This window comes from Typopeltis vanoorti, chromosome 3, assembly GCF_054136105.1.
Source record: "Typopeltis vanoorti isolate ZY-2024b chromosome 3, IOZ_Tvanoo_1.0, whole genome shotgun sequence".
Classification (NCBI taxonomy): Eukaryota; Metazoa; Arthropoda; class Arachnida; order Uropygi; family Thelyphonidae; genus Typopeltis; species Typopeltis vanoorti.
In genome coordinates this window covers 44,186,224-44,214,150 of record NC_143551.1, presented here as the reverse complement: position 1 = coordinate 44,214,150, position 27,927 = coordinate 44,186,224, and the positions used below count along the sequence as shown (strand labels likewise).

Sequence of the window (27,927 nt, the reverse complement as noted above, 5' to 3'; positions counted from 1 at the left end):
TCTGAATAAATGGGATCAACCTTGATAGCCTTGTACAGCACATACTTCTTATGTGTGTGTTTAATGGACACAAACTCTGTGAGTTAATACCAAATGATTGGATGAGGCTGTATTGTTAAGCATATGCTTGACAATAATAAACTCTCCCTTCTTAATATCTTCTTGCATATTATGAATATCTGTTCATATTCTACAATAGATCTTACACTCTACTCTCCTACGATTCTTCTTCTGATTATGTTGAATGTGAAAGAGAACATAGGTGGAATTGATCATTTTCTTGTAATTTGCACTATGCTCTCACACGAACTGTATTCTCTTGCATAGATACCCATGTGGAAAATTATCCAGGCTGATTGGAATACTTTTTAACCATTTTGCAAAATTTAATGCTGAAGGCAATCAGTCAAATGCCTATCATTGAAGTGATGATGTATCTAAGAGATTATTGTCTGTGTAGCAACATTTGCAATTCCAGACATCAGTATCATCCTTACGGGTATGCATCATACATACCCATAAGGATATGTGCTTTGCATTATGGGATACTAAGGCAAGTGATGTGAAGTCATTAGTTTCTATATACGAGTTGCCCTAGTGCTGATTATATTTCAGGCACAAACTTTGTTTGCTTACACTTGGATAAAAAACCAAGTATATCATTTCTTGGTATGTTTAATTTACAGCATAACCAAGTGGAAAAACAACTACTATCTCTAATCGAGAGTATTTTAATAATAATAAGCTGTGACACCTTTTTGCAACTCATATATGAAAATATGACTTCTACATTACTTCAACCTTCATATCACCTCTGGGTCTGGTTCCCACTGATGACACTTCAATAAAGGTTAAAACCTCTCTGGATAGTGACCCTTCCCATAATGCATAGCATCATACATACTTGTCAGGATATGTGCTTTGCATTATGGGATACTAAGGCAAGTGATATGAAGTCTCCGTAGCTGAAGTCTCAGCGCCTCCATAGTGCAATTGGAAGAACGACAGTACATTGCACCCTTCGATCAGAAAAGGCCTAAGTTCGATTCTCGTCATGACAGGAGGAATCTTTATATGGACGTTTTCAATCGAAGGTTAGTTAGCCGATCTCATATGGAGGTAGCAGGGTTTTTTCTCCTGGAAACTCGGGTTTTTCATCCCACATGCATACAAATCGGCCCTTCAGAACACATGCAATTTACAGACAAAAATAAAAAAATAAAAAATACTAGTTGTGGCGGTGGTGGTGGCCAGTAGATGGCGCTGATGTTGATTATTGGTAGTAGAGGTTCGGTGTAGTAGTGAAGACGGAGAGTTGTACAATAGGTGTCCTCCTGCAATGAGTCTTCGGACTCCTTGGAGGTGTCACGAATAATAATAATAAAGTCATTAGTTTCTATATATGAGTTGTCCTAGTGCTGATTATATTTCAGGTGCAAACTTTGTTTGCTTACACTTGGATAAAGGATTAAACCAAGTATATAATTTCTTGGTATGTTTAATTTATAGCATATCCAAGTGAAAAAACTTCCAAGTTTCCCTCCAAATCAAGCTATCTTCATGGACTCTACTATCATCAGATGTTATATCAAAGCTTTTTAAGACACTTTTTACCGTTTAAATCCACCTACATCTTTGTCTTTTTCCTGCCATATTGGAAATGTGTGTGTGTGGGGGGGGGGTTGTTTTGCTAACCACCTTAGGTTATCTCTGCTAATTCTGCACTCTGCACATTCTAGGATGCTAAAAAATGTAATTTCTTCCTAATATCTATGTTTTTAATATATTATTATTATTATTATTGTATGGATATCTCCATGGCATCAGAAGACTCATCATGTGAGACCCACACCAAACTTCATACGCACAATATCTATCATACCTCTCCTTAAACTCATCCATTGTGAGGTCACTCACGTCTAATTTTGGCAACCCATTCCACTCATTCACTACTCTCCAAGCAAAAAATCTACTCCACACATAAAAGAGAAATAAAAACTTTGTTACCTGAACCATACTCTTTCCATTAATGGATATGTACACAGAATGATCACCTGGATTTTGGATCAAAATTAAAATAAGCAAGACTTCAAAGGTGTAGGCAATCGCCCTTCCTTATATCTGCAATGTAGATATAAGGAAAGATGGCAAAGTTCCTGCAATTCTCTGAAATTATGACATAAAAGTGGCTTTCACTCAGCTGCACAAGATCTCTAGGTTCTTGCGGCCTCAGAAATCTTCTTACTCTCCCTTCAAGAAGCCAGGTCTCTATGAGACAAGATTCATTGCTTATGCTGTATTTATTTTGGTTCACATGGAGCGTACTGGACAAATTTGCATGCCAAAACATTTTAAAGATGTAGAAAAGAAAATATAGAACTGGTTGCATGCATTCGTTGTTAATTTTAATTTTCATGTGTTGCATCCTTTTCTATTGTCTACAGTAATATATTATACATTTCCAGGTATTTTCTCTTGATAAGTACACTCCTGACGACTACCTGTTAGCACATAAAACTAGTCAAGCTATTGTATGCTGATTGAAGTTTATTTTAATATAGATTCTCATCATGTGGTCATTATACCAGAATTTTGAAGAATTTTCAAGTATACAATTTCAATTATCTCAATTATTTCAACTATTTCAATTAATTCAATTATCCAACTCAGTAGAAATTTTATATAACATGAATATACACTGCTTGAAAAGAAGTCAACAGACTTATTTGTGCCTATGGTCCCACAGAAGGTTCTACTAAGGTAGAAGTGGAGGAATTTTTTTGATGCTTTAGAAAAAGCAACTGACACAATGAAAAATGAAAAGTTGATCCTTGTTGGGGATCTAAATAGCAGAGTAGGAAATGATTGTGAGACATACAAAAATATTTTGGGAAAATTTGGAGAAAAGAGCAAAGCTAATAATAATGGCAAAGATCTGTTGGATTTCTGCTCAGGACATGGACTGGTTATTACTAACACCATGTTCCAACATAAAAATGTGCACAAATCACATGGAGAGAAGAGGCAAGGAATAAGAAAAGTCTCATTGACTATGTTATTGTTGATAGTGATGTTTTCTGCCTGGTGCAGGACACCAGAGTGTACAGAGGATTTGAAATTGGAAGTGATCACTATTTAGTCTTGAGCAGGATAAAATTGAATTTCATACTGAAAAGAATAACATGTAACAAAGTTTTAAAGCGAATAAAAGTTGAGCAGCTCTCAGATGTGAACTGTAGACTAAAATACAGAAATATTATTGAAGAAAAAATGAAAGAGTTTGAGAACAAGAACCAAACCTTGGAGATTCAGTGGCACGCCTTCAAGAAAACACTGATTGATTCAGCCAGAGAGGCATGTGGTGAGGTTGTCTGCAAGGATAGAAAAATCAGAACTCCCTGGTGGACACAGGAAGTTAAAGAGGCAGTGAAGGAAAAGAAGAAAGCATATCAAAAGTTCATGTCAAATAAGTCAGCTTGTGCTCTTAGAGAATATAGAGACAAATGCAAGAATGCTAAACACTGTGTAAAACTAGATAAATAAAAGTCATGGGAGGACTTTGGCAAGAATATAGAAAATAAATATCAAGAAAGTGGCAGAATATTCTGGAGGTTGTTGAAGAAGCTTAGGAACGGAGGAAAGAGTGCTGTAAAAGGAGTTAGAGATGATAAAGGTGACATGAAAACTGGAATAAAAGATATCCTTGAAGTATGGAGTAATTACTTTGAAAAACTGCTAAATGAAGCAAGCAGTGATGTCAGCACAGTGGTAAAAAACACTGACCAGGCATGCAAGCAGGAATACATATCCATACTTGAAGTAGAAAAAGCCATCAAAGGCCTGAAATGTGGAAAGGCAGCTGGAGTAGATGATATTCGACCAGAAATGCTGAAGTATGGTGGTATAAGAGTCTTACAGTGGCTGCACTGCATAGTTCAGAAAGCCTGGACAGAGGGACGAATTCCCGATGATTGGAGTAGAGCTCTCATAGTACCCATATATAAAAAGGGAAATAAAACTGAATGTGAGAATTACAGAGGTATTTCCCTACTGAGTGTTCCTGGCAAAATCTATGCAAGTATACTTGAGAAACGGTTGACAAGAATTGTGGAAGAAAAGCTTGGTGAAGAACAAGCTGGATTCAGGCCAAACAGAGGCTGTCAGGATCAGATCTTCACTTTACGACAAATAGTCGAGAGAGCATGGGAATATAACAAAGATCTATATTTAAATTTTGTCGATTTGGAAAAGGCATATGATAAGGTGCCAAGAGAGAAGATATTCAATATGCTGCAATTATATGGTGTCAATGGGGCATTATATCAAGCAATACTTAGTCTTTATTTGAGTTGTAAGTCAGCAGTTAGAATTGAAGGAAGTACAGAAAGATGGTTTAATGTTAAATGTGGTGTGAGACAAGGATGTACATTATCCCCTCTGTTATTCATTATCTATATGGATCACATTATGAAGGAAAGTGGTATTAAACATGATATCAAAATTGGAGATGTTAATGTGAGCTCTTTGCTTTATGCGGATGATGTTATACTTCTAAATAAATCCGCTACAAGTCTGCAAGATTCTCTGACTAAATTGAATAGCTGTTGTAATAGATATGGTATGAAGGTCAGCAATAAAAAGACAAAGACAATGAAAATAGGCAGAATCATTGAAAATGTCAACTGTGTTGTGAATGGAGAACCTGTGGAACAAGTAAAACATTTCAGCTACTTAGGCCCGATTTTTACTGAAGATGGTAAATTAAATATAGAAATAGACAACAGAATCAGCAAAGCTGGTATGGTAGGAAGTCAATTGAATAAATTCATATGGAATAAGAGAGAAATTAGTCGGAACACTAAATTAGCTGTATACAAGACAGTGTTCAAACCAGTTTTAACTTATGGATCTGAGAGCTGGGTCAGAAGTAAAACACTTGACCAAAGACTTGAGACCGCAGATATGAGAGTCCTGAGAAAGATTATAGGCGTGAATAGATGGCATCAATGGCAATATCATATTAAAAATGAGGATATTAGGAATGAACTTGACATTGTCTGCATCCAGGAATGCGTTAGCAGAGCTAATCTCAGGTGGTATGGTCACCTAAACAGAATGGGCAAGGAAAGATTAGCAAAACAAGTGTTCTCTGCCAGGTTGGCAGGAAAACGACCCAGAGGAAGACCAAGATATAGCTGGATTGATATGGTACAAAGTGCCTTAGACGATAGAAATATAAGATCTGATAATGTTGGAGTCTTGACAAGTAACAGACTGATTTGGAGGAAAATTGTAGATAGGAAGTTAGTAACGATATAATTTTTTCATGTAGTACTATCATATCCAGTACACCCCTTCTGGGTACATGGCAGGAATTTGATGATGATGATGAAAAGAAGTCAGCAGACACCCCCTATCGGCAAGGTGCATCGTGCCATGTAACGAGTCACATGTTTGTAGCGGTATAATTTATGATGCTCCCAAGTCAGTGCAACTGTGTCTGGGTAAAATTGCTGCAAGAAGGGAACTGATGGAGTTTGAAAGAGGTGTAATAGGATGCCATGTTACAGGCCTATCTGTTTGATAAATTTGGCCATCAGTATTCCCAAGTCAACAATCAATGATACTATACCAAGATGGAAGTGCGGGGAGTCATCTGCAAGTGCTACCTGCAGCGGATGACCTACCACACTCACTAAACTTGACTGTAGGGTGTTAGAAATAATTCAGTGCATTGGCCAATGCAATGAATGCAGAATTCCAAGCTTAAACTGGAACACAAATCCGCACAAAAATATTCAGAAACTGAGGTGCACAACATAGTTTTCATGGAAGGACTGCAATATGCATGTCCCACATTACCTGGAGCAACAAGAAGCGTCATCTTCAGTTGTGCAGAGAACGTGTACAGTGGGATGTTAAGCTTGGAAAGCTGTGTTATGGAGCAATGAATAATGCTACACCCTCTACTGAGCAAATCAACAAGTATGGATATAGTGGATACCTTGTGAACGTCTCTTATCAGAATGCATAACCCCAACTGTGAAATTCAGAGATTGCAGTGTGATGGTGTGATCTTAGTTTACTTGGTTTGGCCTCTGTCCTGTGTTTCTTCTGCCACGAACATTGAACTCTGAGCGGTATCTGAACATTTTGGACAATGCAATGATTCCTACTTTGTGACATTTCTATGAAACTGACCATTGTCTCTTTCGGCAAGACAGTGCACAGCATCATGAAGCTGCAGCTGTAACTGTGTGGTTTGCAGACGGGAACATCACCACATTTGACTGACCATCACAAAGTCCTGATCTCAACCCTACTGAACATTTGCAGGATGAACCATTGGGTGAGATCAAGGGATGTCTGCCCCACAACAGTCTAGGACATGGCTACAGGAAGAATGGTCCACAATTCCCATTGATAACTATCATATGCTTGTGAATAGTATGCCTCATAAGATTGCTGCAGTCATCACAGTGAAAGGAAATCCTACGTCTTAAGGTCAGCACCATGATTGTTTGTTCCTCTTATTATGGTGTCCATTGACTTCTTTCCAAATGTTTGAGGTACGTAGAGAACAAAAGTTCAAGACTGATGAGATCCCTCCTTTAAAATACTCTCTTTGAGCTTCTCTGTAATTTTTCCAGTGCTGATATTGCCCTAGAGATTGGCTCTGAATTTGTATTCAGAACTCTTGCATATTTTTTTTATGTTGCTTTACTGTTGAATTTCTCTCCTTCACTTTCTCTATAGATACATTGATATATATGTATTATTAAGGTTGAAGATTCATAAATTCAGATTTTTGGATCTGCACAACAGTAAAATTTAACAGGTATTGCATAATGCTGAAAATGTGAGAGCAGATGTAAAGAAGCAGAAATTATTTTCTTGATGGTTTTTATTCTAACATGAATTTACATTTTGATCTTTCAATATGTTTTATTTTGAATTAGTACTGACTTAATGTTTGAAATAAAGATGACTATCTCATCTTTATTTCAAACTTTTTAATTCAAACTGCTGTATCTTGTTCTCAGTTTGATAAGCAGAATTACTATTTGTTTTGTTAGTAAAGTCACTGTCTTCTTTTTTTGTTTAAGTGTAATATCTTGTACATGGTGAACTGTTCTCATAATTTGGTCATTTCTGTATTTAAATGGAGATGTCAACCGTGTCTGCAGCCTTCTGAATATTATAACATTGATGAAAAAAAAAATTATCAAAAGAATTGATTCCAACTTCTGTAGCATTTTATAAACCTTCTTTATCATGCCTTAAATTAACATATGTAAGGTCGTATGTTTCCTAACATAATTTACATTATTACAGTATAACTGCATGGTTTGTGGACATGAACAACACTACACTTGACTTCACAAAGTCCTGATCTCAACCCTATTGAACATCTATAGGATGAACTGGAGCACTGGGTGAGGTTAAGGAATGTATGCCCCCACAAAAGTCTAGGACCTTACATGGCTACAGGAAGAATGGTCCACAATTCCCATTGATTACTATCATATGCTTGTGGAAAGTATGCCCCGTAGGAATTGTTGCAGTCATCACAGTGAAAGGAGATCCTACATCTTAAGGTCAGCACCGTGGCTGTTTGTTCCTCTCACTGTGGTGTCCGTTGACTTCTTTCCAAGCAGTGTATGAGGTAGGTAGCAAACAAAACTTTGAGACTGATGAGATCCCTCCTTTAAAATACTCTCTTTGAGCTTCTCTGTAATTTTTCCAGTGCTGATATTGCCCTAGAGATTGGCTCTGAATTTGTATTCAGAACTCTTGAATGTGCCTATAGTTTGTACTATTATATATTTCTCTCTGAACAACCTGTTTTGAGTAAGCTTACCTCATATTGTCATACATGTTCTCTGTCTAGTATGTTAAAATACATACTGAGTATGATATTAACAGTTTAACAAAATATTATTATTATATGGGAATGTCCATGGAGTCCGAAGACTCATTGTGGGAGATCCACACTAACTTTCATACACATGAAAAACTAATCTATCATACCTCTCCTTAAACTCATTCCCTGTCAGGGAACTCGCAACTAATTCTGGCAATCCATTCCACTCATTCACCATTGTCCATGCAAAAAATCTATTCCACTCATCCTTATCAACCACACTCTTACACAGCTTCCACGGAAGACCACAGCTCTATTTTCATGTATTGAAAAATTTTCTTTCTGTCAATCTTATAAAAGCCTCTTTAATGTCATAAGTTTCTATCTTGTTCCCTCTGTTTTGCCTATCAACTAAACTTTGTAACTCTCACACCTTCAACTTATCCTTACAGGGAGCATTTCAGAGACCTGTCCCCAGCTTGGTTTCTCATCTCTGGATCCTCTTTGCCATCTCTTGATCACCATGAAACCCAGGTGATCAAATCTATGCTTAGTAGTCAAGGAGCAGCCAAATCATATGGCATTATAAAGAGGGATAATAACCTTCCTATCATTACTTTAGTGTGTTTTTAAACATTCAAATAATCCTTTGAGCTATTTTACCATTGCAATATCCCTCTGAAGCACTTTTTTCACCATTATCCCCAAGTCCCTAGCCATTTCAGTTTCCTGTAGTCCAGTTCCATCAATGTGATGCACAGCATGTAACCTAACATTTTGCAGCATACTATTGATAATCATGATCCTTTGCTCGTAGTACCAGTTTATATAAATCATCTTGCATTATATCTACATTACCTTTATCAACTATTGCCCTCCCCAGTTTTGCAGCATCAGCAAACAACTGAATTGACTATCTCCCCTTAAATTTTTCCTTATGTTATTGATACAGAATCCCCCACCCCCTATCCGTGGGGATACATTCCATGCAAGCCACACCGCAGGTACCTGAAACCGTGGATAGTACCGAATCCTATATACTATGTTTTTTCCCTCTACATACATACCTATGATAAAGTTTAATTTATAAATTAGACATGGTAAGAGATTAATAACAATAACCAATAATAAAATAGAACAACTATAATTTAACATACTGTAATAAAAACTATCTGATTATTACTTAACTTAAGGAATTCACAACGTACACTAGATATAAATTAAATTAAACTTTAATGTATATTTCCAATATTTCGGCAACGTCACATTGCCATCTTCAAAGGAACTTAAAATAAAGACACATGCACGCAGGCACTACACACAGTAAATGAGGATGAAGCAAGGAAGCTATTGTTTCTCCTAAAAGTCCTGATGGTGCCCCCTAGCAGGCTATGTAAGTATTCTTGGGCCGTTGGGCTGAAGGTCTCCTGATTTATGTCTTTATTTTAAGTTCCTTTGAAGATGGCAACGTGATGTTGCTGAAATATTGGAAATATATATTAAAGTTTAATTTAATTTATATTCTAGTGTACGTTGTGAATTCCTTAAGTTAATTAATAATCATGTATACTCAATGTATAAGCCTTTCTATGAGAAAAATTATCTGAACATGAATGGAATCTTAGCAACCTCAGCATACATTTATTATTATTATTTATTTATTTTATGAAGTCGAGAACTTTCACCTTTTTCACTTAAAAGAAAGCACTTTATGCCTTCTCTTTGGCATATCTGAATTGACGGCATCACTACTCTTCCGATTTTGCGCCATTATTAAGTGAAATAAGTGTTACTTGGACACAAGCACTGTGATACTCCGAAAGTCGATCTGATAACTGAAAGCTTCTTAGATCAGTGCGCAATTGAAAATTTATGAATTGTCTATTACTAAAAGAAAGAGCCATATGGTTTCATTTTGGCGATGTAAAATTATAGGCAAAGTGGATATTGGAACCAATATTATTTCAAAAGTGAATGTTTGTAGAAACTATAAAAGTTTCATATGTTGACCTTAGAATCCCTGAGTTGCCGTAGCTACTTAAGTCAAGTAGTGCAAGCTAAGGCAATTTGGGAATTCTGAGGATGGTATTCTTGTAAGCCCTCAGGTCAACTTAAGAAACTTTCGCAGTTTCTACAAACATTTTGCTTTGAACTAATGTTTTATCTAATATCCACTTTGCAGATGTAATTATAAATTGTTTATTTTTAGAATTTTCCATTGAATCTTTTCGGACTGCGGCTGACTGCGGATAGTGAACCCATGGATAAGGGGGAGGGGACTACAGTATATAAATTAAAGAGTATAGGCCCTAGTACATAACCCTTAGGTACTTCACTAGTCACTTTCCTCTGTCTAGATTCCACTCCACCATAAATTATACTCTAGTGTCTGTCTGTGAGCCACCCTTATCCATGATATCAGCTTCATATTCATTCCCACTTGCTCCAACCTTTGTAATATTTTTCCATGTGGTATTCTCTCAAATGCCTTTGCAATTCTGCTGTCATTCTATTACAAAACAGTAAATTACAAAGGCAGGACCTACCTTTTACAAAGGCATGTCACCCACCATAGAGTATTGTATCCAATCCACCCACTGCTGGATTTTATCTTTAACCAAGTTTTCGAGTACTTGAACTGCCACTCCTGAGATATTAATTGGTCTGTTATTTGCTACTTTTAAAAAGTTATCTTTTCCTGGTGCTGACATTTAAAGTCACCATATTTAGTTGTCATAACGTTTATGCTAAAATTTGGAATCGGGGAAAAAAAAAAAAAAAAGATAAAAGTTTAACCTTACACAAATCAAATACCACTAAAAAAACTGTTAAAAACAAATCTTACTTCTCCTCTTTCAGAAATCTCTGCTGACTGTTGTTCATGTAGCCTCTTACTAACAGTGTTCAAGGACAGTCATTAACCACGCTACCGGCCAAGACATCAATAAACATCAAGGTTATCATGGATGCAAAGTGCATATTAAAATTGTAATACCATTGATATTACATTGAAATATATGATGGATACAAAGCATATGAGAATGCGTATTTGATCCATAATGGCCAGTAAGGTGGTTAAAGCAGCTGAAAATATCTTAGGAAGAGAATGCAGTATTAACAAACCTTGGATAACCTGAGAAATATTAGAGCTTTGTGATCTGTGGAAAAGATTATGACCGATTTGTCACATTGGGAACAACAATGAACAGTATAATTATCTGAATAGACAGATTAAAAATGAATTAAAGTTTGTAAAAAATAAATGATTATCTGAAGTATGCAAACAAATTGAGGTTAATCTTCATAAGATTAACCATACAATAGCATACCAAATAATTAAGAAATTAAGAAGGCCTTTTGTTCATTAGAGCTGGATAATTGAAGATGAAGATGGAACAGATATTATTGATCATGAAAAAAATTAAAAAGATGGTATGATTATTCAAGTATGAAAATAGCTTGAACCAACAAAATTTAGAGGGAAATTGTCCCAAATGTAACAGAGAACAGTAATTATTCTGTACTTAGAGATGAAGTAGAAGGAGTCACCTTAAGATCAAAATCAGGAAGAACAGCAGCAATTGTCAAAATCCCATCAGAACTAATTAAAAAGGGAGAGGCCCTATTGTTAGTGCACTTCACAAAATTTGCTTGCTGGTGTGTAACACTGAGATCTGTCCAAAAGATTGATGCACAATTATTATTTCCACTCCAGAAAAAAGGAAACTGCAAAAAATGCAATACTTTTAGAACAGTTACCATCTTCAGCTGTCCGGGCAAAATATTTTTGGAAATCTTACTCTAACATATTGAAATAAAAATGGAATCCAGTTTTTCATACTTCCAAGCTACATTCAGAAAGAACAGAAGTACAATTGATCATATGCTGGCCTGGTTGGCCAGCCAAAAGGCTGTGGGTTTGAATCCTGCTGTGGGCATGGATGTTTGTGATTGTCTGTGGAAATGCTAGTTGTGGTGGGTAGTAGATGGCGTTGGTGTAGTTTGTGGAGAAAGAGAATTGTAGAGTAGATTCCCTTCCTTGATGAGTCTTTGGACTCCCTGGAGGTGTCATGTAATAATAATGTATTTACACACACACACACACACACACACACAGTAGTTAATTCAGTAGTTCTATGTGGAAGTGAAACTTGGACCTTCCTAAAGAGAGATGTAAAGAAATTTCTGGCATTTGAAATGAGGTATCTGTAATAAAGATGTAAGATCAGGATATTAGAACACAAATTGCAAAAGCAACAGCAGCACTCCAAAAACTATAACCACTATGGACAGATAACAAGCTTACAATTACAGATAATTATGCCTTCTTTACACACACACACACACACACACACACACACACACACACACACACACACACACACACAGTAGTTAATTCAATACTTCTATGTGAAAGTGAAACATGGACATTCCTAAAGAGAGATGTAAAGAAATTTCTGGCATTTGAAATGAGGTGCTATAGATGATTTTTAAAGATACCATACCTGAATCATGTCACAAATTTTGAAGTAAGGCAGAGAATCAGTTCTTTTGCTGGTCCAAGAGATAACTTTGTAACTAAGATTCAAAGGAAACAACTCATCTGGCGTGGTCATATATACGGCAGATGTAATGGCCTCCCATTACAACTTCTTGAAGGACTTATTCCAGGAATAACTTGAACAAGTGACAGGCCTAGAATAAACTGGATATACAATATATATATATATATATATGACAGAATGATCATTGACTCGGTTAACATACATAGTTTTATGAAAAAATTGAATGACTAGAACCGAGATTTAATTAAAAAGGTTTTAATATAAACACACTACTAGTTTCGGCCTGTAACAGCCTTCTTCAGGTGACATTATAAAAGAAAAAACACTAAACATTGAGGGTTAAAAGACTATGAACAACATAGACAGTCTTTATACATAATTAGCATGAAAACGTTGTAGTTGTATTTGAAGCTGTTCTTTCATTTGTTGCATTGTTAGGAGAGTGCGTGCTTGCTGCATCACGTGAACGCCAGTACATGATCACAGCTGAATGACTATCTGGGAGGTTGTAGCTTAAGTTGTTATTTAGATGAACAGAATTGAAGATGATTTCTCTCAATTCCACAATTTTTCTCTCTATTTCATCACTACAACGGAAGATGTTTGTAGATTTTTCCCAGCAGACTTTGTGACTTTGGTTATCATCATTAGGATTAGCCGAGAAAAGGATATGACTTGATAATGCACTCGCTCACTGTCTCTTGTAAGTAATGTCTCTCATGTGTTCTTCCATACGCATTTCGACAGATTTATCTGTCTGCCCGAAATAAGGAATATCGCAGTCACATAATATTTTATATACGCCAGGGTATTTGAGTTGATGATGACAAGGTTTTGGGTGGCTAATTCAGGAATGGATCTTTGGAAGTGGAGTGAACAAGGTTCTGATATTGTATTTTTTTAGAACTTTTGCTAATTTATGTGAAACAGTACTTATGTAAGAAATAGATATATTGCTTTTGAATCTGTTTCTTCTGAGTGATGTCTAGGAGGATTAAGAAGGAATTTGTTAATGATTTTCTTGGAATATCCATTAACTTCGAAAGAAGTTTTCAGATGGTTTATTTCTGTAAGCAGTTCATTTGGATCATCAAGAAGAGAACGGGCTCTATGTCCCAAGCTGGAAATTATTCCAAGCTTATGAGGAGGGAAATGATGGGACTGACTGTGCAGATATCTGTTGGTCTGTGTGGGTTTTCTATATATCGATATTTTTAGTTTACCAGAAGAGCGAGTCAGTTTGACATCAAGAAAAGGCAAGCAATTATCCGTTTCAAGCTCAGCAGTAAACTTAATACTTTGATGTCGGCTATTGATATGTTCGAGGAAAACCATAAGGGATTCATGTCCATGGCTCCAAACAATGAAGACATCATCCACATAACGTTTCCAAACTTTAGGTGTTAAAATAAAGGAAGAGATAGCCTTGGTTTCAAAATCTTCTAAGTAAATATTTGCAAGAACTGGAGATAAAGGATTACCCATAGCCAGTCCATGATTTTGTTTGTATATATTATCTTGAAATTTGAAGTAACCGGACCTGATGCAATGTGTAAGCAAGGCTAACATTTTTTTGGATAACTTGTCCTTGAGTAATGTTAGGACTTCATCTGTTGGGACATTAGTGAACAAAGAAGTTATGTCCAAGCTAGCCATGATGTCATTTTCATCAACTGTAATATCCTTGATGTATGTAACAAATTCTGCAGTGTTCTTGATAAAGGATGGTGATTTCCCTGAAAAACTTTTGAGGTATTTGGCAAGGTATTTTGAAAGATTGTATGTAGGAGAATCGATACCTTCTGCAATTGGGCGTAATGGGGTGTTCTCTTTATGGATTTTAGGAACACCATATATGCGAGGAATTAACAGATGGAGAGAGCGTAGAGATAAACGGACGTTTCGGGATAATTCAGTTGTTGTTTTTAATAAGTTGTTTGTACAATTTTGAAGTTCTCGAGTTGGATCTCTCTCAAGTATTGAGTAGGTATCATTATGTAGTAATTCAATCATTTTATTCTTGTAATCTTCGGGGTTCAGGATGACTGTTGCATTTCCTTTATCTGCAGGGAGGATGATTATATCTCTGTTGTTTTTTAAACTTTTAATAGCTTTGCGTTCAGTTGAAGTAATGTTGTCTGCAGGTGGTTTTGCATTATTGATAATAAAGATTGATTCAATACGTAGAAGGTTTGCATCTTGTGGAGGGAGAAAAGAAGCAGCTTTTTCTATTTTTGTAAGTAGTGTCTCCTTTGGTATTAATTTTGGGGAAGGAATGAAGTTTAGACCTTTACTAAGGATGCTTTGTTCTACATCTGAAAGTATATAGGAGGATTTGTTGATAACGACTGTCAATATTGATGTGTGGTTTTGAGTTCCTATTATTTTGTAATCTCTTTAACGTTTCAAATTTTCTTATAAGATTTACTTTGTTATTATATTGTATTTTTGCTGCTTGAGATTCACAGTATGTATTAAAGGTATGCCAACTTTCATTATCTAGAGATTCTTCCAGTATTTCAGCTATGGTTCTTTTTTTATTGAAAAGAAAAGCGAGAGTGCGTTTAGTATCCGATATTCTTTCAGACAGTAGGTCTAATTTAGCTTTATGATAGATTCTCTTCGCACGTTCAGTTGTTATGTTTTCTTTAAAGCATATAAATTTAGGAAAGACAGCATGGAATTTGCAACGTTTTAAGAAGACCAACCTGTTGATGTTTAGTCCAATCCTCTTTAGTGTCTTGTTGAAGTTTCTTTTATTATTGATAATAGAAGCCTCGTCATGAAGGTTATAGATGACAGAATGATCATTGACTCGGTTAACATACATAGTTTTATGAAAAAATTGAATGACTAGAACCGAGATTTAATTAAAAATTTTTTAATAAACACACTACTAGTTTCGGCCTGTAACAGCCTTCTTCAGGTGACATTATAAAAGAAAAAACACTAAACATTGAGGGTTAAAAGACTATGAACAACATAGACAGTCTTTATACATAATTAGCATGAAAATATTGTAGTTGTATTTGAAGCTGTTCTTTCATTTGTTGCATTGTTGGGAGAGTGCGTGCTTGCTACATCACGTGAACGCCAGTACATGATGACAGCTGAATGACTATCTCGGAGGTTGTAGCTTAAATTGTTATTTAGATGAACAGGATTGAAGATGATTTCTCTCGATTCCACAATTTTTCTCTCTATTTCGTCACTGCAATGGAAGATGTTTGTAGATTTTTCCCAGCAGACTTTGTGACTTTGGTTATCATCATTAGGATTAGCCGAGAAAAGGATATGACTTGATAATGCACTCGTTTGCTGTCTCTTGTAAGTAATGTCTCTCATGTGTTCTTCCATACGCATTTTGACAGATTTGTCTGTCTGCCCGAAATAAGGAATATCGCAGTCACATAATATTTTATATACGCCAGGGTATTTGATTTGATGATGACAAGGTTTTGGGTGGCTAATTAAGGAACGGATCTTTGGAAGTGGAGTGAACAAGGTTCTGATATTGTATTTTTTTAGAACTTTTGCTAATTTATGTGAAACAGTACTTATGTAAGGAATAGATATATTGCTTTTGAATCTATTTGTTTCTTCTGAGTGATGTCTAGGAGGATTAAGAAGGAATTTGTTAATGATTTTCTTGGAATATCCATTAACTTCGAAAGAAGTTTTCAGATGGTTTATTTCTGTAAGCAGTTCATTTGGATCATCAAGAAGAGAACGGGCTCTATGTCCCAAGGTGGAAATTATTCCAAGCTTATGAGGAGGGAAATGATGGGACTGACTGTGCAGATATCTGTTGGTATGTGTGGGTTTTTTATATATCGATATTTTTAGTTTACCAGACATCAATATTGACAAAGTCGTTATCAACAAATCCTCCTATATACTTTCAGATGTAGAACAAAGCATCCTTAGTAAAGGTCTAAACTTCATTCCTTCCCCAAAATTAATACCAAAGGAGACACTACTTACAAAAATAGAAAAAGCTGCTTCTTTTCTCCCTCCACAAGATGCAAACCTTCTACGTATTGAATCAATCTTTATTATCAATAATGCAAAACCACCTGCAGACAACATTACTTCAACTTAAATCAAAGCTATTAAAAGTTTAAAAAACAACGGAGATATAATCATCCTCCCTGCAGATAAAGGAAATGCAACAGTCATCCTGAACTCCGAAGATTACAAGAATAAAATGATTGAATTACTACATAATGATACCTACTCAATACTTGAGAGAGATCCAACTCGTGAACTTCAAAATTGTACAAACAACTTATTAAAAACAACAACAACTGAATTATCCCGAAACGTCCATTTATCTCTACGCTCTCTCCATCCGTTAATTCCTCGCATATATGGTGTTCCTAAAATCCATAAAGAGAACACCCCATTACGCCCAATTGTAGAAGGTATCGATTCTCCTACATACAATCTTTCAAAATACCTTGCCAAATACCTCAAAAGTTTTTCAGTTAAATCACCATCCTTTATCAAGAACAGTACAGAATTTGTTACATACATCAAGGATATTACAGTTGTTGAAAATGACATCATGGCTAGCTTGGACATAACTTCTTTGTTCACTAATGTCCCAACAGATGAAGTCCTAACATTACTTAAGGACAAGTTATCCAAAAAAATGTTAGCCTTGCTTACACATTGCATCAGGTCCAGTTACTTCAAATTTCAAGATAATATATACAAACAAAATCATGGACTGGCTATGGGTAATCCTTTATCTCCAGTTCTTGCAAATATTTACTTAGAAGATTTTGAAACCAAGGCTATCTCTTCCTTTATTTTAACACCTAAAGTTTGGAAACGTTATGTGGATGATGTCTTCATTGTTTGGAGCCATGGACATGAATCCCTTATGGTTTTCCTCGAACATATCAATAGCCGACATCAAAGTATTAAGTTTACTGCTGAGCTTGAAACGGATAATTGCTTGCCTTTTCTTGATGTCAAACTGACTCGCTCTTCTGGTAAACTAAAAATATCGATATATAGAAAACCCACACATACCAACAGATATCTGCACAGTCAGTCCCATCATTTCCCTCCTCATAAGCTTGGAATAATTTCCACCTTGGGACATAGAGCCCATTCTCTTCTTGATGATCCAAATGAACTGCTTACAGAAATAAACCATCTGAAAGCTTCTTTCGAAGTTAATGGATATTCCAAGAAAATCATTAACAAATTCCTTCTTAATCTTCCTAGACATCACTCAGAAGAAACATATAGATTCAAAAGCAATATATCTATTCCTTACATAAGTACTGTTTCACATAAATTAGCAAAAGTTCTAAAAAAATACAATATCAGAACCTTGTTCACTCCACTTCCAAAGATCCGTTCCTTAATTAGCCACCCAAAACCTTGTCATCATCAACTCAAATACGCTGGCGTATATAAAATATTATGTGACTGCGATATTCCTTATTTCGGGCAGACAGACAAATCTGTCGAAATGCGTATGGAAGAACACATGAGAGACATTACTTACAAGAGACAGCGAGCGAGTGCATTATCAAGTCATATCCTTTTCTCGGCTAATCCTAATGATGATAACCATAGTCACAAAGTCTGCTGGGAAAAATCTACAAACAAATTCCGTTGCAGTGATGAAATAGAGAGAAAAATTGTAGAATCGAGAGAAATCATCTTCAATCCTGTTCATCTAAATAACAACTTAAGCTACAACCTCCCAGATAGTCATTCAGCTGTGATCATGTACTGGCGTTCACGTGATGCAGCAAGCACGCACTCTCCCAACGATGCAACAAATGAAAGAACAGCTTCAAATACAACTACAATGTTTTCATGCTAATTATGTATAAAGACTGTCTATGTTGTTCATAGTCTTTTAACCCTCAATGTTTAGTGTTTTTTCTTTTATAATTTCACCTGAAGAAGGCTGTTACAGGCTGAAACTAGTAGTGTGTTTATATTAAAACCTTTTTAATTAAATCTCGGTTCTAGTCATTCAATTTTTTCATAAAAATATATATATATATATAAATTGGACAGGTGCTTCACTTAAGAACTTAAAGCATCTTTCAAGGACTGAGTGATAGATTTCTGAAGAAATATTTCCTGATATCTACTTGATTGTCATGGTTCCTTATGAAGTATCGAAAGAAAAAGAAGAATTTGCTACTTCTGTCTTGGAGCCACTTTTATATAATGGAATTATGGAAGTATATGTCATATTTATAAAGTAATATTTTTGTCTTATTAACCAGGTCAACCTCATAATGTTAGTAGTTTCAGAACTTTCTGAATGTTCTGCCTATATAATAACCATATTTTTTTCAGATGTTAAAATGAAAAAAAGATATATTTGTCTGATTATAGTGAAATTAATATATATTTCTTGGGGGGGTGGAAGGCATTTCATTTTGAACATTCCAGTATATAAATGTCGGTAAACAAATGTAATTTTTTATGTATATTCTTGAACATAGAATTAAGTACATTCCAGCTGAAGATGCTGCTGTTCACCAGCAATCTGCTGTTCTTGCCCAGATGCATGAAGGCAGAGAATCACCATTTTATTTTGTGCCTAGGCAGCCATCCCCTAGGTAAATATCTGTAGAATATCAATGATATATTTTATTATTTACAATAAAATTTCCTTGCTTATAGTTTATAGTATACAGGCAACCCCCATATAAGATGGTTTCACTCTGACACATTTAGAGAATTTGTGATAAATCTCACATGACATGGTATTTTTCAGCCTTCAAGTAGAGAAAATTTGCTATTATTTTGAATGTATTTTTTTGACATTTGCATTAATTTTTTGTGAATCGAAGTGTTGACTCCCTAGCCATTATGAAAAAAAATCAATAAATAAAATAAAATAAAAATGAATAAATAATAAAATAAAATTATTGGGAAATTCCCATATTTTGTTAGGAAATCTATTCGATTCTGTGCTTGTTTGAGACCATCAAAAATTGTGACTTTGAAGTGTGCAGTTTATGACTTAAGGTTCTTGTAAGATTATTTTATTTTTATTTGATTGTTTATATATTTCTGGCAGAGCTGGGACAAGGATGAGGCAAATGAGGCACTTGCCTCAGGTGAACAATGGGAAAGGGTGGCAAATTGGTGAAAAATGAAAATTAATAACTTGCAAAAATAAAAAAGCCAAATGTATCTTGCAATGTTCATCAAATACTTTAAGCAAACTAACGATTTGCGTCGGGCGTTATTGCTTGATACACTTGTTTCCTCGTATGATATCGCCCTAGTAAGCGGTATGGTATGTGAGCTTGGGCATGTTCGTTGTACATTAATGTGCATTATTTGTGCAGTGTGCTAATATGACGGCGAGCAGAAGGTATTATTTTAAATACGTTAAACTTAAGGTAAGTTTTCTATTATATAAATTTGTAAAAATGTTTCATTGTATGTTGCATTATATTACGACTGCAATATTATTTTCCATTTTTATTTGTAATGTAATCAAAAGTTATTACATTACAAATATATAATTTTTCTTTTCCAGATGAACTAATGGCGTCAAGAAAACCGAGTGGTGCTGACTATAGGAAAAGAAGAAAATTGAGAAATGAAACAAATCAACATAGTGTAATACAGTTGCAAAATTGGCTAGAAAAACTGAGTACTTCAAATACAAGCAGTTCACTCGAGACAATACTGGTGAAGACTCAAGAAAAGATGATTGAACTTGAAGAAAACACTACCATTGAAGATCAAGAAAAAGGAAGAGAAGTTGAAGAAGAAGAAATTGAAATATGAGAAAATTCGACAGAACAAGAAAAAGAGGTATTTAATTCTATTAATTTCAACGATCCTCCTTCATGGCCGCCTATTACGGATAAAATCAGATGTGTTCTAATTGAACATGGATCAGAACAAGGAGAAGACGCAGATTTTAGGGAATCCGCTTCAGACGATGGCAGGAGATTTTCAAAGGAATGGTTTTTAAAAAATATTCCAATGGAGAGCGAGTCCATCGTAACTGGCTCATTTTTTCAAAAATATCTATGTCGATATTTTGTTTTTCATGTATCCTTTTTGATAAAGCAGGTAAAACGGATTCTGCCATCTGCAATCAAAGCTGAGGATTTAAAGATTGGAAAAATCTAAATCGAATTTCCGATCATGAAAATTCTGTATTTCATCGCAACACGTATCTCCATTGGAAATGCTTTGAAAAGAAACTTAAAACTGGTGGTTTTATAGACAATTTGTTGCAAAAAAGCAATACAGACAGAAAAGGAAAGATGGCGAAATATTTTACGTGTTGTGTTAGAGGTTATTTTATTTTGTGCAAAGAATAATTTACTACTTGGCGGTACAAGAAATTATTGGTAATCTGAATGCAGGAATTTTTATAAACTTGATTGAATTAATAAGCCAATACAATATGACCATTGCAGAACATGTTGCTAATCATAAGAAGGGGTCTGTTTCATACTTATCTAATAAGATTCAAAACGAATTTCTTTTACTCTTAGAGAACCATGTTCGAACTGAAATTCTTTCTAGAATTAAAGAATCAAAATACTTTTCCTTGATGTTTGACTGTATGCGTGATGTATCGCATCACGAACAAATGTGCCAAATTATTCGATATGTAGTTATTAGGAACGATTCTATTACAATTGAAGAAAGCTTTATAGATTTTATAGCAATAAAAGAAAAAACTGGTAGCGGTTTAGCCTATGAAATTGTCAATAAATTAGAAAGAGATGGACTCGATATTCTAAACGTTAGAGGTCAAGGATATGACAATGGGGCAAACATGGCGGGTGTTTATAATGGAGTACAAGCCATAATTTCTCAAAAAAATGAACAAGCTATGTACATTCCTTGTGCGGCTCACAGCCTTAATTTGGTTTGTAAAAATGCTGCTTCTTCAAATGCTAACATGATCACATTTTTCGGAATCGTTCAGAGACTTTATACGTTTTTTGTGAATTCGACGACTTGATGGGATAAACTAATGTCTATATTAAAAAAACTTTAAAAGGTCATACAGACACATGATGGGCCTCAAGAGCAAATGCCATCAAGGAATTGCACCAACAAATACCCCAAGTGTATAAGATATTAATTGATTTGTCCACGTGGTTAGCCTAGTGGCTATGTGCTTCGCAACCATATGACTGGGGAAGGAGTATCCTAGGTTCAATTCCTGTTGACGACGCGAGGAGCTTAAGGATCTTCCTCAGCCATAGCCAAGTTAGCCAGTCTTGGGTGTGGACAGCAGGGTTTTTCCCACCAGTTTATCTGGGGTATTTCATCCCGCAAGTAGGCAAACTGGTCCAGTGAACACATACGGATTACAGTCAGGAATACTGACACAGCCATAGGTCTGATTCGTCAGCTATGCCGGTTCCGGAGCCCGGATTAAATTTGGGGGGACTGAGATGGTGCCGTACCTCCCCGTAAAGGGGATTCATGGCCGTGTATCATCATACGATTATTATTATTAATTGATTTGAAAAATGAGCAATCATTGCAATGCGCTATTAAAAGCATATTGAAGCAAATAAATTTTAAATTCTTATGTACGTTATCTACATGGAATTTAATATTGCAAGAAGTTGATAAAATAAACAAACCTTTGCAATCAAAAATGATAACTTTTATTTAAGCTTCACATTTAATAGAAGGATTATCTAATTCCTTGCAGCAAATGAGAGACACCATGGGAAAATATTTTTTCTAAGAGTGAAAAGTTGGCTTCAGAAATGGAATTGTCTACAGATTTTGAAAACAAATGAAGCCAAATTATTAAATTAGATGATCAATCTAAGCAATTAGTTCCTTATAATGATAAATATTTATTTACAGTAGAAATGAAAGGAGTAATAGTTATTTTAATAACACAAGTTAGATGGAGATGTGAAAAACTATATGGGGATTTCGTCTGACTTCGAATTTTTAACAGATGAAAAGTTAAAGTCGATGGATACAGAAAATTTAAAAAAGCAGCTTGTGATTTATCCCTTAACTATCCAAATGATATAAATTCTGTAGAATTATTATCCGAAATAATCAGTTTCAAAAATCAGGCAGTGACGTTAATTCCAGACCTTAAATCAGCTACAAGCTTAGATCTTTTAAAAACGATTCATGAATATAGTTTAGTTCAGTCCTATCCAAATTTAGAAGTTGCATTGAGAATAGTCCTAACACTCACTACCTGTTACTGTAGCTTCTGGTGAAAGAGGCTTCAGTAAACTAAAAATTATCAAAACATATTTAAGATTGTCACTTGCTCAGGAAAAATTGTCAAATATAGCAATTTTATCAATCGAACAAGAATTTACAAAACAAATTATCTCAAAAAAAAAAAGAAAAAAGAAAAAAACTGCACCAAATTGTAAATGTATTAAAAGATTGTGTAATGTATGCAGTAACACATCAGATTACATGATGAAACCTATGTATTGTTCCTCTAATCCTTGTTCAGTGAAAGGTTTAATTTAAAACATGTTTCCAGTATATTGGAATGCAAATAAAAAAAGCCTGCCAATTTATGTAAAGAATGGCTTATAAATTATTAGTTATTACTATTTTTAATAAAAATTAAGTTTCCAGTAGTTATAAAAAAAAAAATAGTGCATTTTTGTTAGCTTTTGAAATGTAACCCCCCTGACATCCCCATGTATTTTGTAACAGGTTCTTAGTCCTGTTTCATGCTAGATTTCATAAATTTTTACCTGAGATTTTATAGGAACCTAACTCATATTATATGAGGGTAACCTGTATAACCACTATTTAAGAGAAGACAAAAATAAGACATATCTCTTAGTATCAGTCTTTTCCTCCTACTCTATTTAGATGAACAAGGTAAAATCTCTTTCACAAACTATCCACACTATGAATCCTCTGATTAGTCATCAGAAAAATATTCTGCAGTCTTGATATTAACAGGTCTCCTGTTCCTAATGGTATCCCTCCAATTGAACTAAAAACTTGTGTTCCAGAACTAACATCCATCTCATATTTCCTCTAATGCCATTTGAAATCTCATCATACCAAAATGCATAACTTTACACTTGCTAACATTGAAATGATAGCCATTGTCATTTCCTGTCTATTCAAATCATTCTGCAAGTGCTGTATATCAGTAGCACCTCTGTGTAGATTGGAACGATAATGGTTCTATCTATGCATTAATGATATTGGGAAGTTACTGACAAAAGAAGTCCAGTTGTTTGCTGAACTGCCATACTTAAGGGTATGCTACTGGTGACCTTAAGTCTGGCAAACCCTGCATCCCCCAATATGCAATTTTCTGATACCTGTCCATTCACCACCCACTTATCCAAATCATTAGTTTATATTCCAAGTCTTTATTCGGTAATAAAGTTTATATTCCAATCCCATATACTCAAATTTATTCAACAGCCTTTCTTGTCATGTCCTTTTAAATGTATACAACCAGGACAACGGCCTAACCAGTTCAGCTGGAACATTCCATAAGCATCCCCTCTGTCCCTTTTGCCAAATTGTTATTCAGGTTATTCAACAGCTCCAGAATCCCTTCTCATGACCTCTATCTACTCATCCAACCTACTGGTAGCAATGCACACCATGTTGCATACACACTAGGTTGATAGCAAAGTGAGCACTCATTTTTTTTTATTTGAATATTTGTATCTGCTTTTGACATAGGTGTATCCACATCATTACGATCTTCTTATGAATCTCTTTCTTAGTAATTACACATCCATTTTCCTCCCACCTTATTTGATCTAGGAACTTTACAGACACTTTCACATACCGCATCGCTTGAGCATCTTTCCAAAGCTTCCCATGCACTGCTAATATCCTTCTCATTCAGTAAGCAATACTATGTTGCATAGTATTCTCTTGTTTGTATAATTTTCAGGTTTGTAGACCAGAAGTGAGAAATCTCCATAGAGTCAAAACATGCATTGTCGGAAACCTTTTTTTTTAAACACTAGCTCTTATTCACACAAAACCTCTTATACTGCTCCTTAAACTTATTTTCTGATGAAGCACTTGCAACCACCTCTGGCAACTCATTTCATCCATTCAGCCATTCACCCCCCCCCCCCACACACACACACCAAAAAATCTTTCAGTTGGCCACATTAAACTGGCAGCCATTTACCTTTGTATAACAATTACATTATGTTATGTAATGAATATAATAATAATTAATAATATAATAACATAAGTTATGTTATATAAATATAATATATAAATAATAATAATGTTCATTGTATTGGACAAGAAATCATATTTCATATATTTCTATTTAATCCTTTACCAAAGTATAATTTTGCTTAAGTATGCATGAATCTGTATCAAACAAGCAATGATTTGGAGACAGAACAATATACAGAACAATTTGGCATTCCGAGTAGCAGATGTAACAGTTATACAACAGTTCAAAATCAGAAATTCATTGTATATTTGATGCTAAATTTTTCTTATCCATTAAAAGTTTTGTTTATTACCAAGGAAGGAATTGCTTACTCAAGTATAAATCTCTTGAGCTCCTGGTAATATAATGGTCTCCTTATATATATAATTTAGTAAATATAGGCATAAATAAATTTCATTCCATTCCATTTTTAAGGAAGGCAATTAGAGAATGAATTATACATTGTAAAAAAATAATTTATCAATTATTTGTTTTACAAATAATTGACAATTATTTCAATTCTGTGCTCTTATTTCATTGAAACAAAAGCACCCTATTATATGTTTAAAAAACAGATAAGAAAAAATCTGGAGTGGTAATGGATAAAGGTGATTATGAGAGGAAGGTAGGCCTCTTCTTACAGCTTACACTTCTTTTATGCAAGAGATATAATTTATTTCTTGATAAGGAGTGCATCCTAGAAGAAGAGGTCTATCAACTTCTCATAATCATCCTACCAAAACATGAATTACACAGTTGAATAAGCTCTTTGATGAAGTTGTGCTGGGATGATAACATAGTAAAGAAACTACACACTTAATTTGCAAGAGCTTTGTGTTTACACAGGCCCCTGAAAATACATAAAGAAGGCTGCTCTATGAGACTCATTTTGAAATGTATCGACTCTTTTACATAAAGAGTGACTAAGTTTCTTTCCCATGTTCTAAGTGCACATATATGTAGAAGGAATGGATGCGTGTTTTTGGATGTGTGGAGTGAGTTCAGGGAAGATTGGACTTGAATAAGAGGGATGGCCTACACTTGAATGTGTTTGACATCAGGAGTCTTGAAAAACTAATAACTGGTATGAGACCTAATGCACAGAGGCAGAGAAACTAAATTATAATGGGAGGAATGGTGAGAACACGTAAGAGTGACAATGTTATATAAGTGTGTTAATGAATTAAATTGGCATTATCATGGAAATGATTATGAGGAAAGAACGATTTTGGCTTTATATTCGTCTGGTTTGGACCCATCAAATGTGTGCAAAGATGACTACATTAAGGCACTAGAGAAGAAAAAGAGATCTGCAAGTTGTCCAACTGTGTCATGCAGACTACAGACAAGAGTATACAAAAATCATGCAGGTAACTTATTGTGTCTGTACACAAATGCTAGGGATATCAGAAATAAAGAGAAATAAATCAGTATGTTGGGACCTCAGATTGTAGGCATTAGCGAGACCTGGCTCTCAGAATCAGACATACTAACTGGTGTAAAGGGTACAGTATTTTTTGGAAGGATAGACAAAATAGGAGAGGAGGGGTCGTGCTGCTAATGATATTGGATGATGTGAATTCAGTTATTGTTGAGAACCCTGATTGTAATGCTAGTAAAAGTCTTTCATCTGGCAGTGAATTTGAAGCCATCTGGTGTGAGGTAAAATCTAACAAGATCAAATACATAGTGGAGTGTTGTTACAGTAGTGAACCATTTGCTAGTGATGAAGAAATTAATCACTGAATAAAGTTGATGTGCATGAAAAGAGTAATCATAATGGGGGACTTTAATTATCCAAACATTGATTGGGGAACAATAAAATCTCATGATAAAAATAAAACCGAATTTATTGAGCTGTTGCGAGACAAATTCCTGAAGCAGTATGTGACAGAAGGAACTTGAGATCAAAGAGTGTTAAATTTGATTATAGTGTCAGAGGGTGTTTAAAGATATCACTATACTGCCTCCGGTTGGTGATAGTGATCATGTAGTATTCTTATTCACTTTGGAAGTGGCTAAGTTTATGAATTCTCCATTTGGAAAAGGTTGGAATGGAGATAATATTGACAGTGCATGGGAAACATTTAAAAAATACTTAAATGATGGAATATCAGAATATGTCCTGGCTGTTCGAAGAATAAATTGTGTACGAGTCAAATGTGTAATCTTATCAAGCAAGAGATTCATAAGAAAAGGATGATGTGGAAGGAATATCATATGCATAAGAATGATATCCATTATGAAAATTATAATCATCAGGCCAGAAGAGTCACAAATGTCATTCTGAAAGCTAAGTGAGTATGAAAAGAAACTAGCTCTGCAGCCAAAGATAACCCCAAAGAATTCTATCAATATGCTGCAAGTGAAAGAAAGAATGAACATGAAAGAATAATTCTACTGAATGCAGATGGTGGGAGGATGACAGATGCAGAAGAGGTTGTTCAACTAATGGGTTCCCATTTTACTAAAAAGCTATCACACCGGTGTAGGCAACATTGAATTCGCTGCTACCTCTGCACTGGATGAAGAAACTCAGATGTATGAGGAGAAGGTATTAGAGATGTTTCACAAAGTGAATAAGAATTCAGCAGTAGGGACTGATTGGATATCAGACGGATGTTTAGTATGAGTCTCAAAACTGGGAAGATTCCCAGAAATGGAAAGAATGTATAGTAATTCCATTGCAAAAGGGTGGTGCAAAGACCAATGCATCCAACTATCAACCAATCAGTATTTTAGGAGTGGTGGTGAAGATTTTGGAAACATTGGTTAGAGCTCACATTCAGAAATTCATTGACAAAGAAGCTCTAATTTGCAATGAAGAGCATTGGTTTACTAAGGGAAGGTCATGTTTTAGCAACTTGCTCACGTTCTATAATAATGTTGCCATTGAGCTAGACACGGAGGAATGGATACACCATGAAACTTTTGGATTTTGTTAAGGCTTTTGACAGAATAAAGCATGGAAAACTGTTGCATAAATTGGAGAATGTGGATTTGGATTGTAAAATATCAGTGGATAAAAGGATGGGTGATTGACAGATATCAAAAAGTGGTATACATGAGAGTCTGCAAGATTTAAGGTACCAAAGAATCAGCCCTTGTTCCACTGTTATTCAGTCTACATTAATGCCATTCGGAACAATTTGACAAGCGACATACAGATATATGATGATGATGCAAAGATAGGTAGGGTAATCATGCATGCAGCTGATGTGCAGTACTTGCAGAATGTACCAAAGAATCAGCCCTTGTTCCACTGTTATTCGGTCTGTACGTTAATGCCATTCGGAACAATTTGACAAGCGACATAC

General features: G+C 35.1%; 1 protein-coding gene across 1 annotated transcript in view; it reads left to right on the top strand.

The window, feature by feature from the left end:
• Positions 1–27,927, top strand: part of LOC150108087 (multiple PDZ domain protein-like) — an 859,697-nt gene that overhangs the window by 459,541 nt on the left and 372,229 nt on the right. The window contains exon 16 of the mRNA XM_090415962.1: positions 18,915–19,031. Coding sequence (XP_090272088.1) covers positions 18,915–19,031 — 117 coding nt within the window. The remainder of the gene's footprint in view (positions 1–18,914; positions 19,032–27,927) is intronic.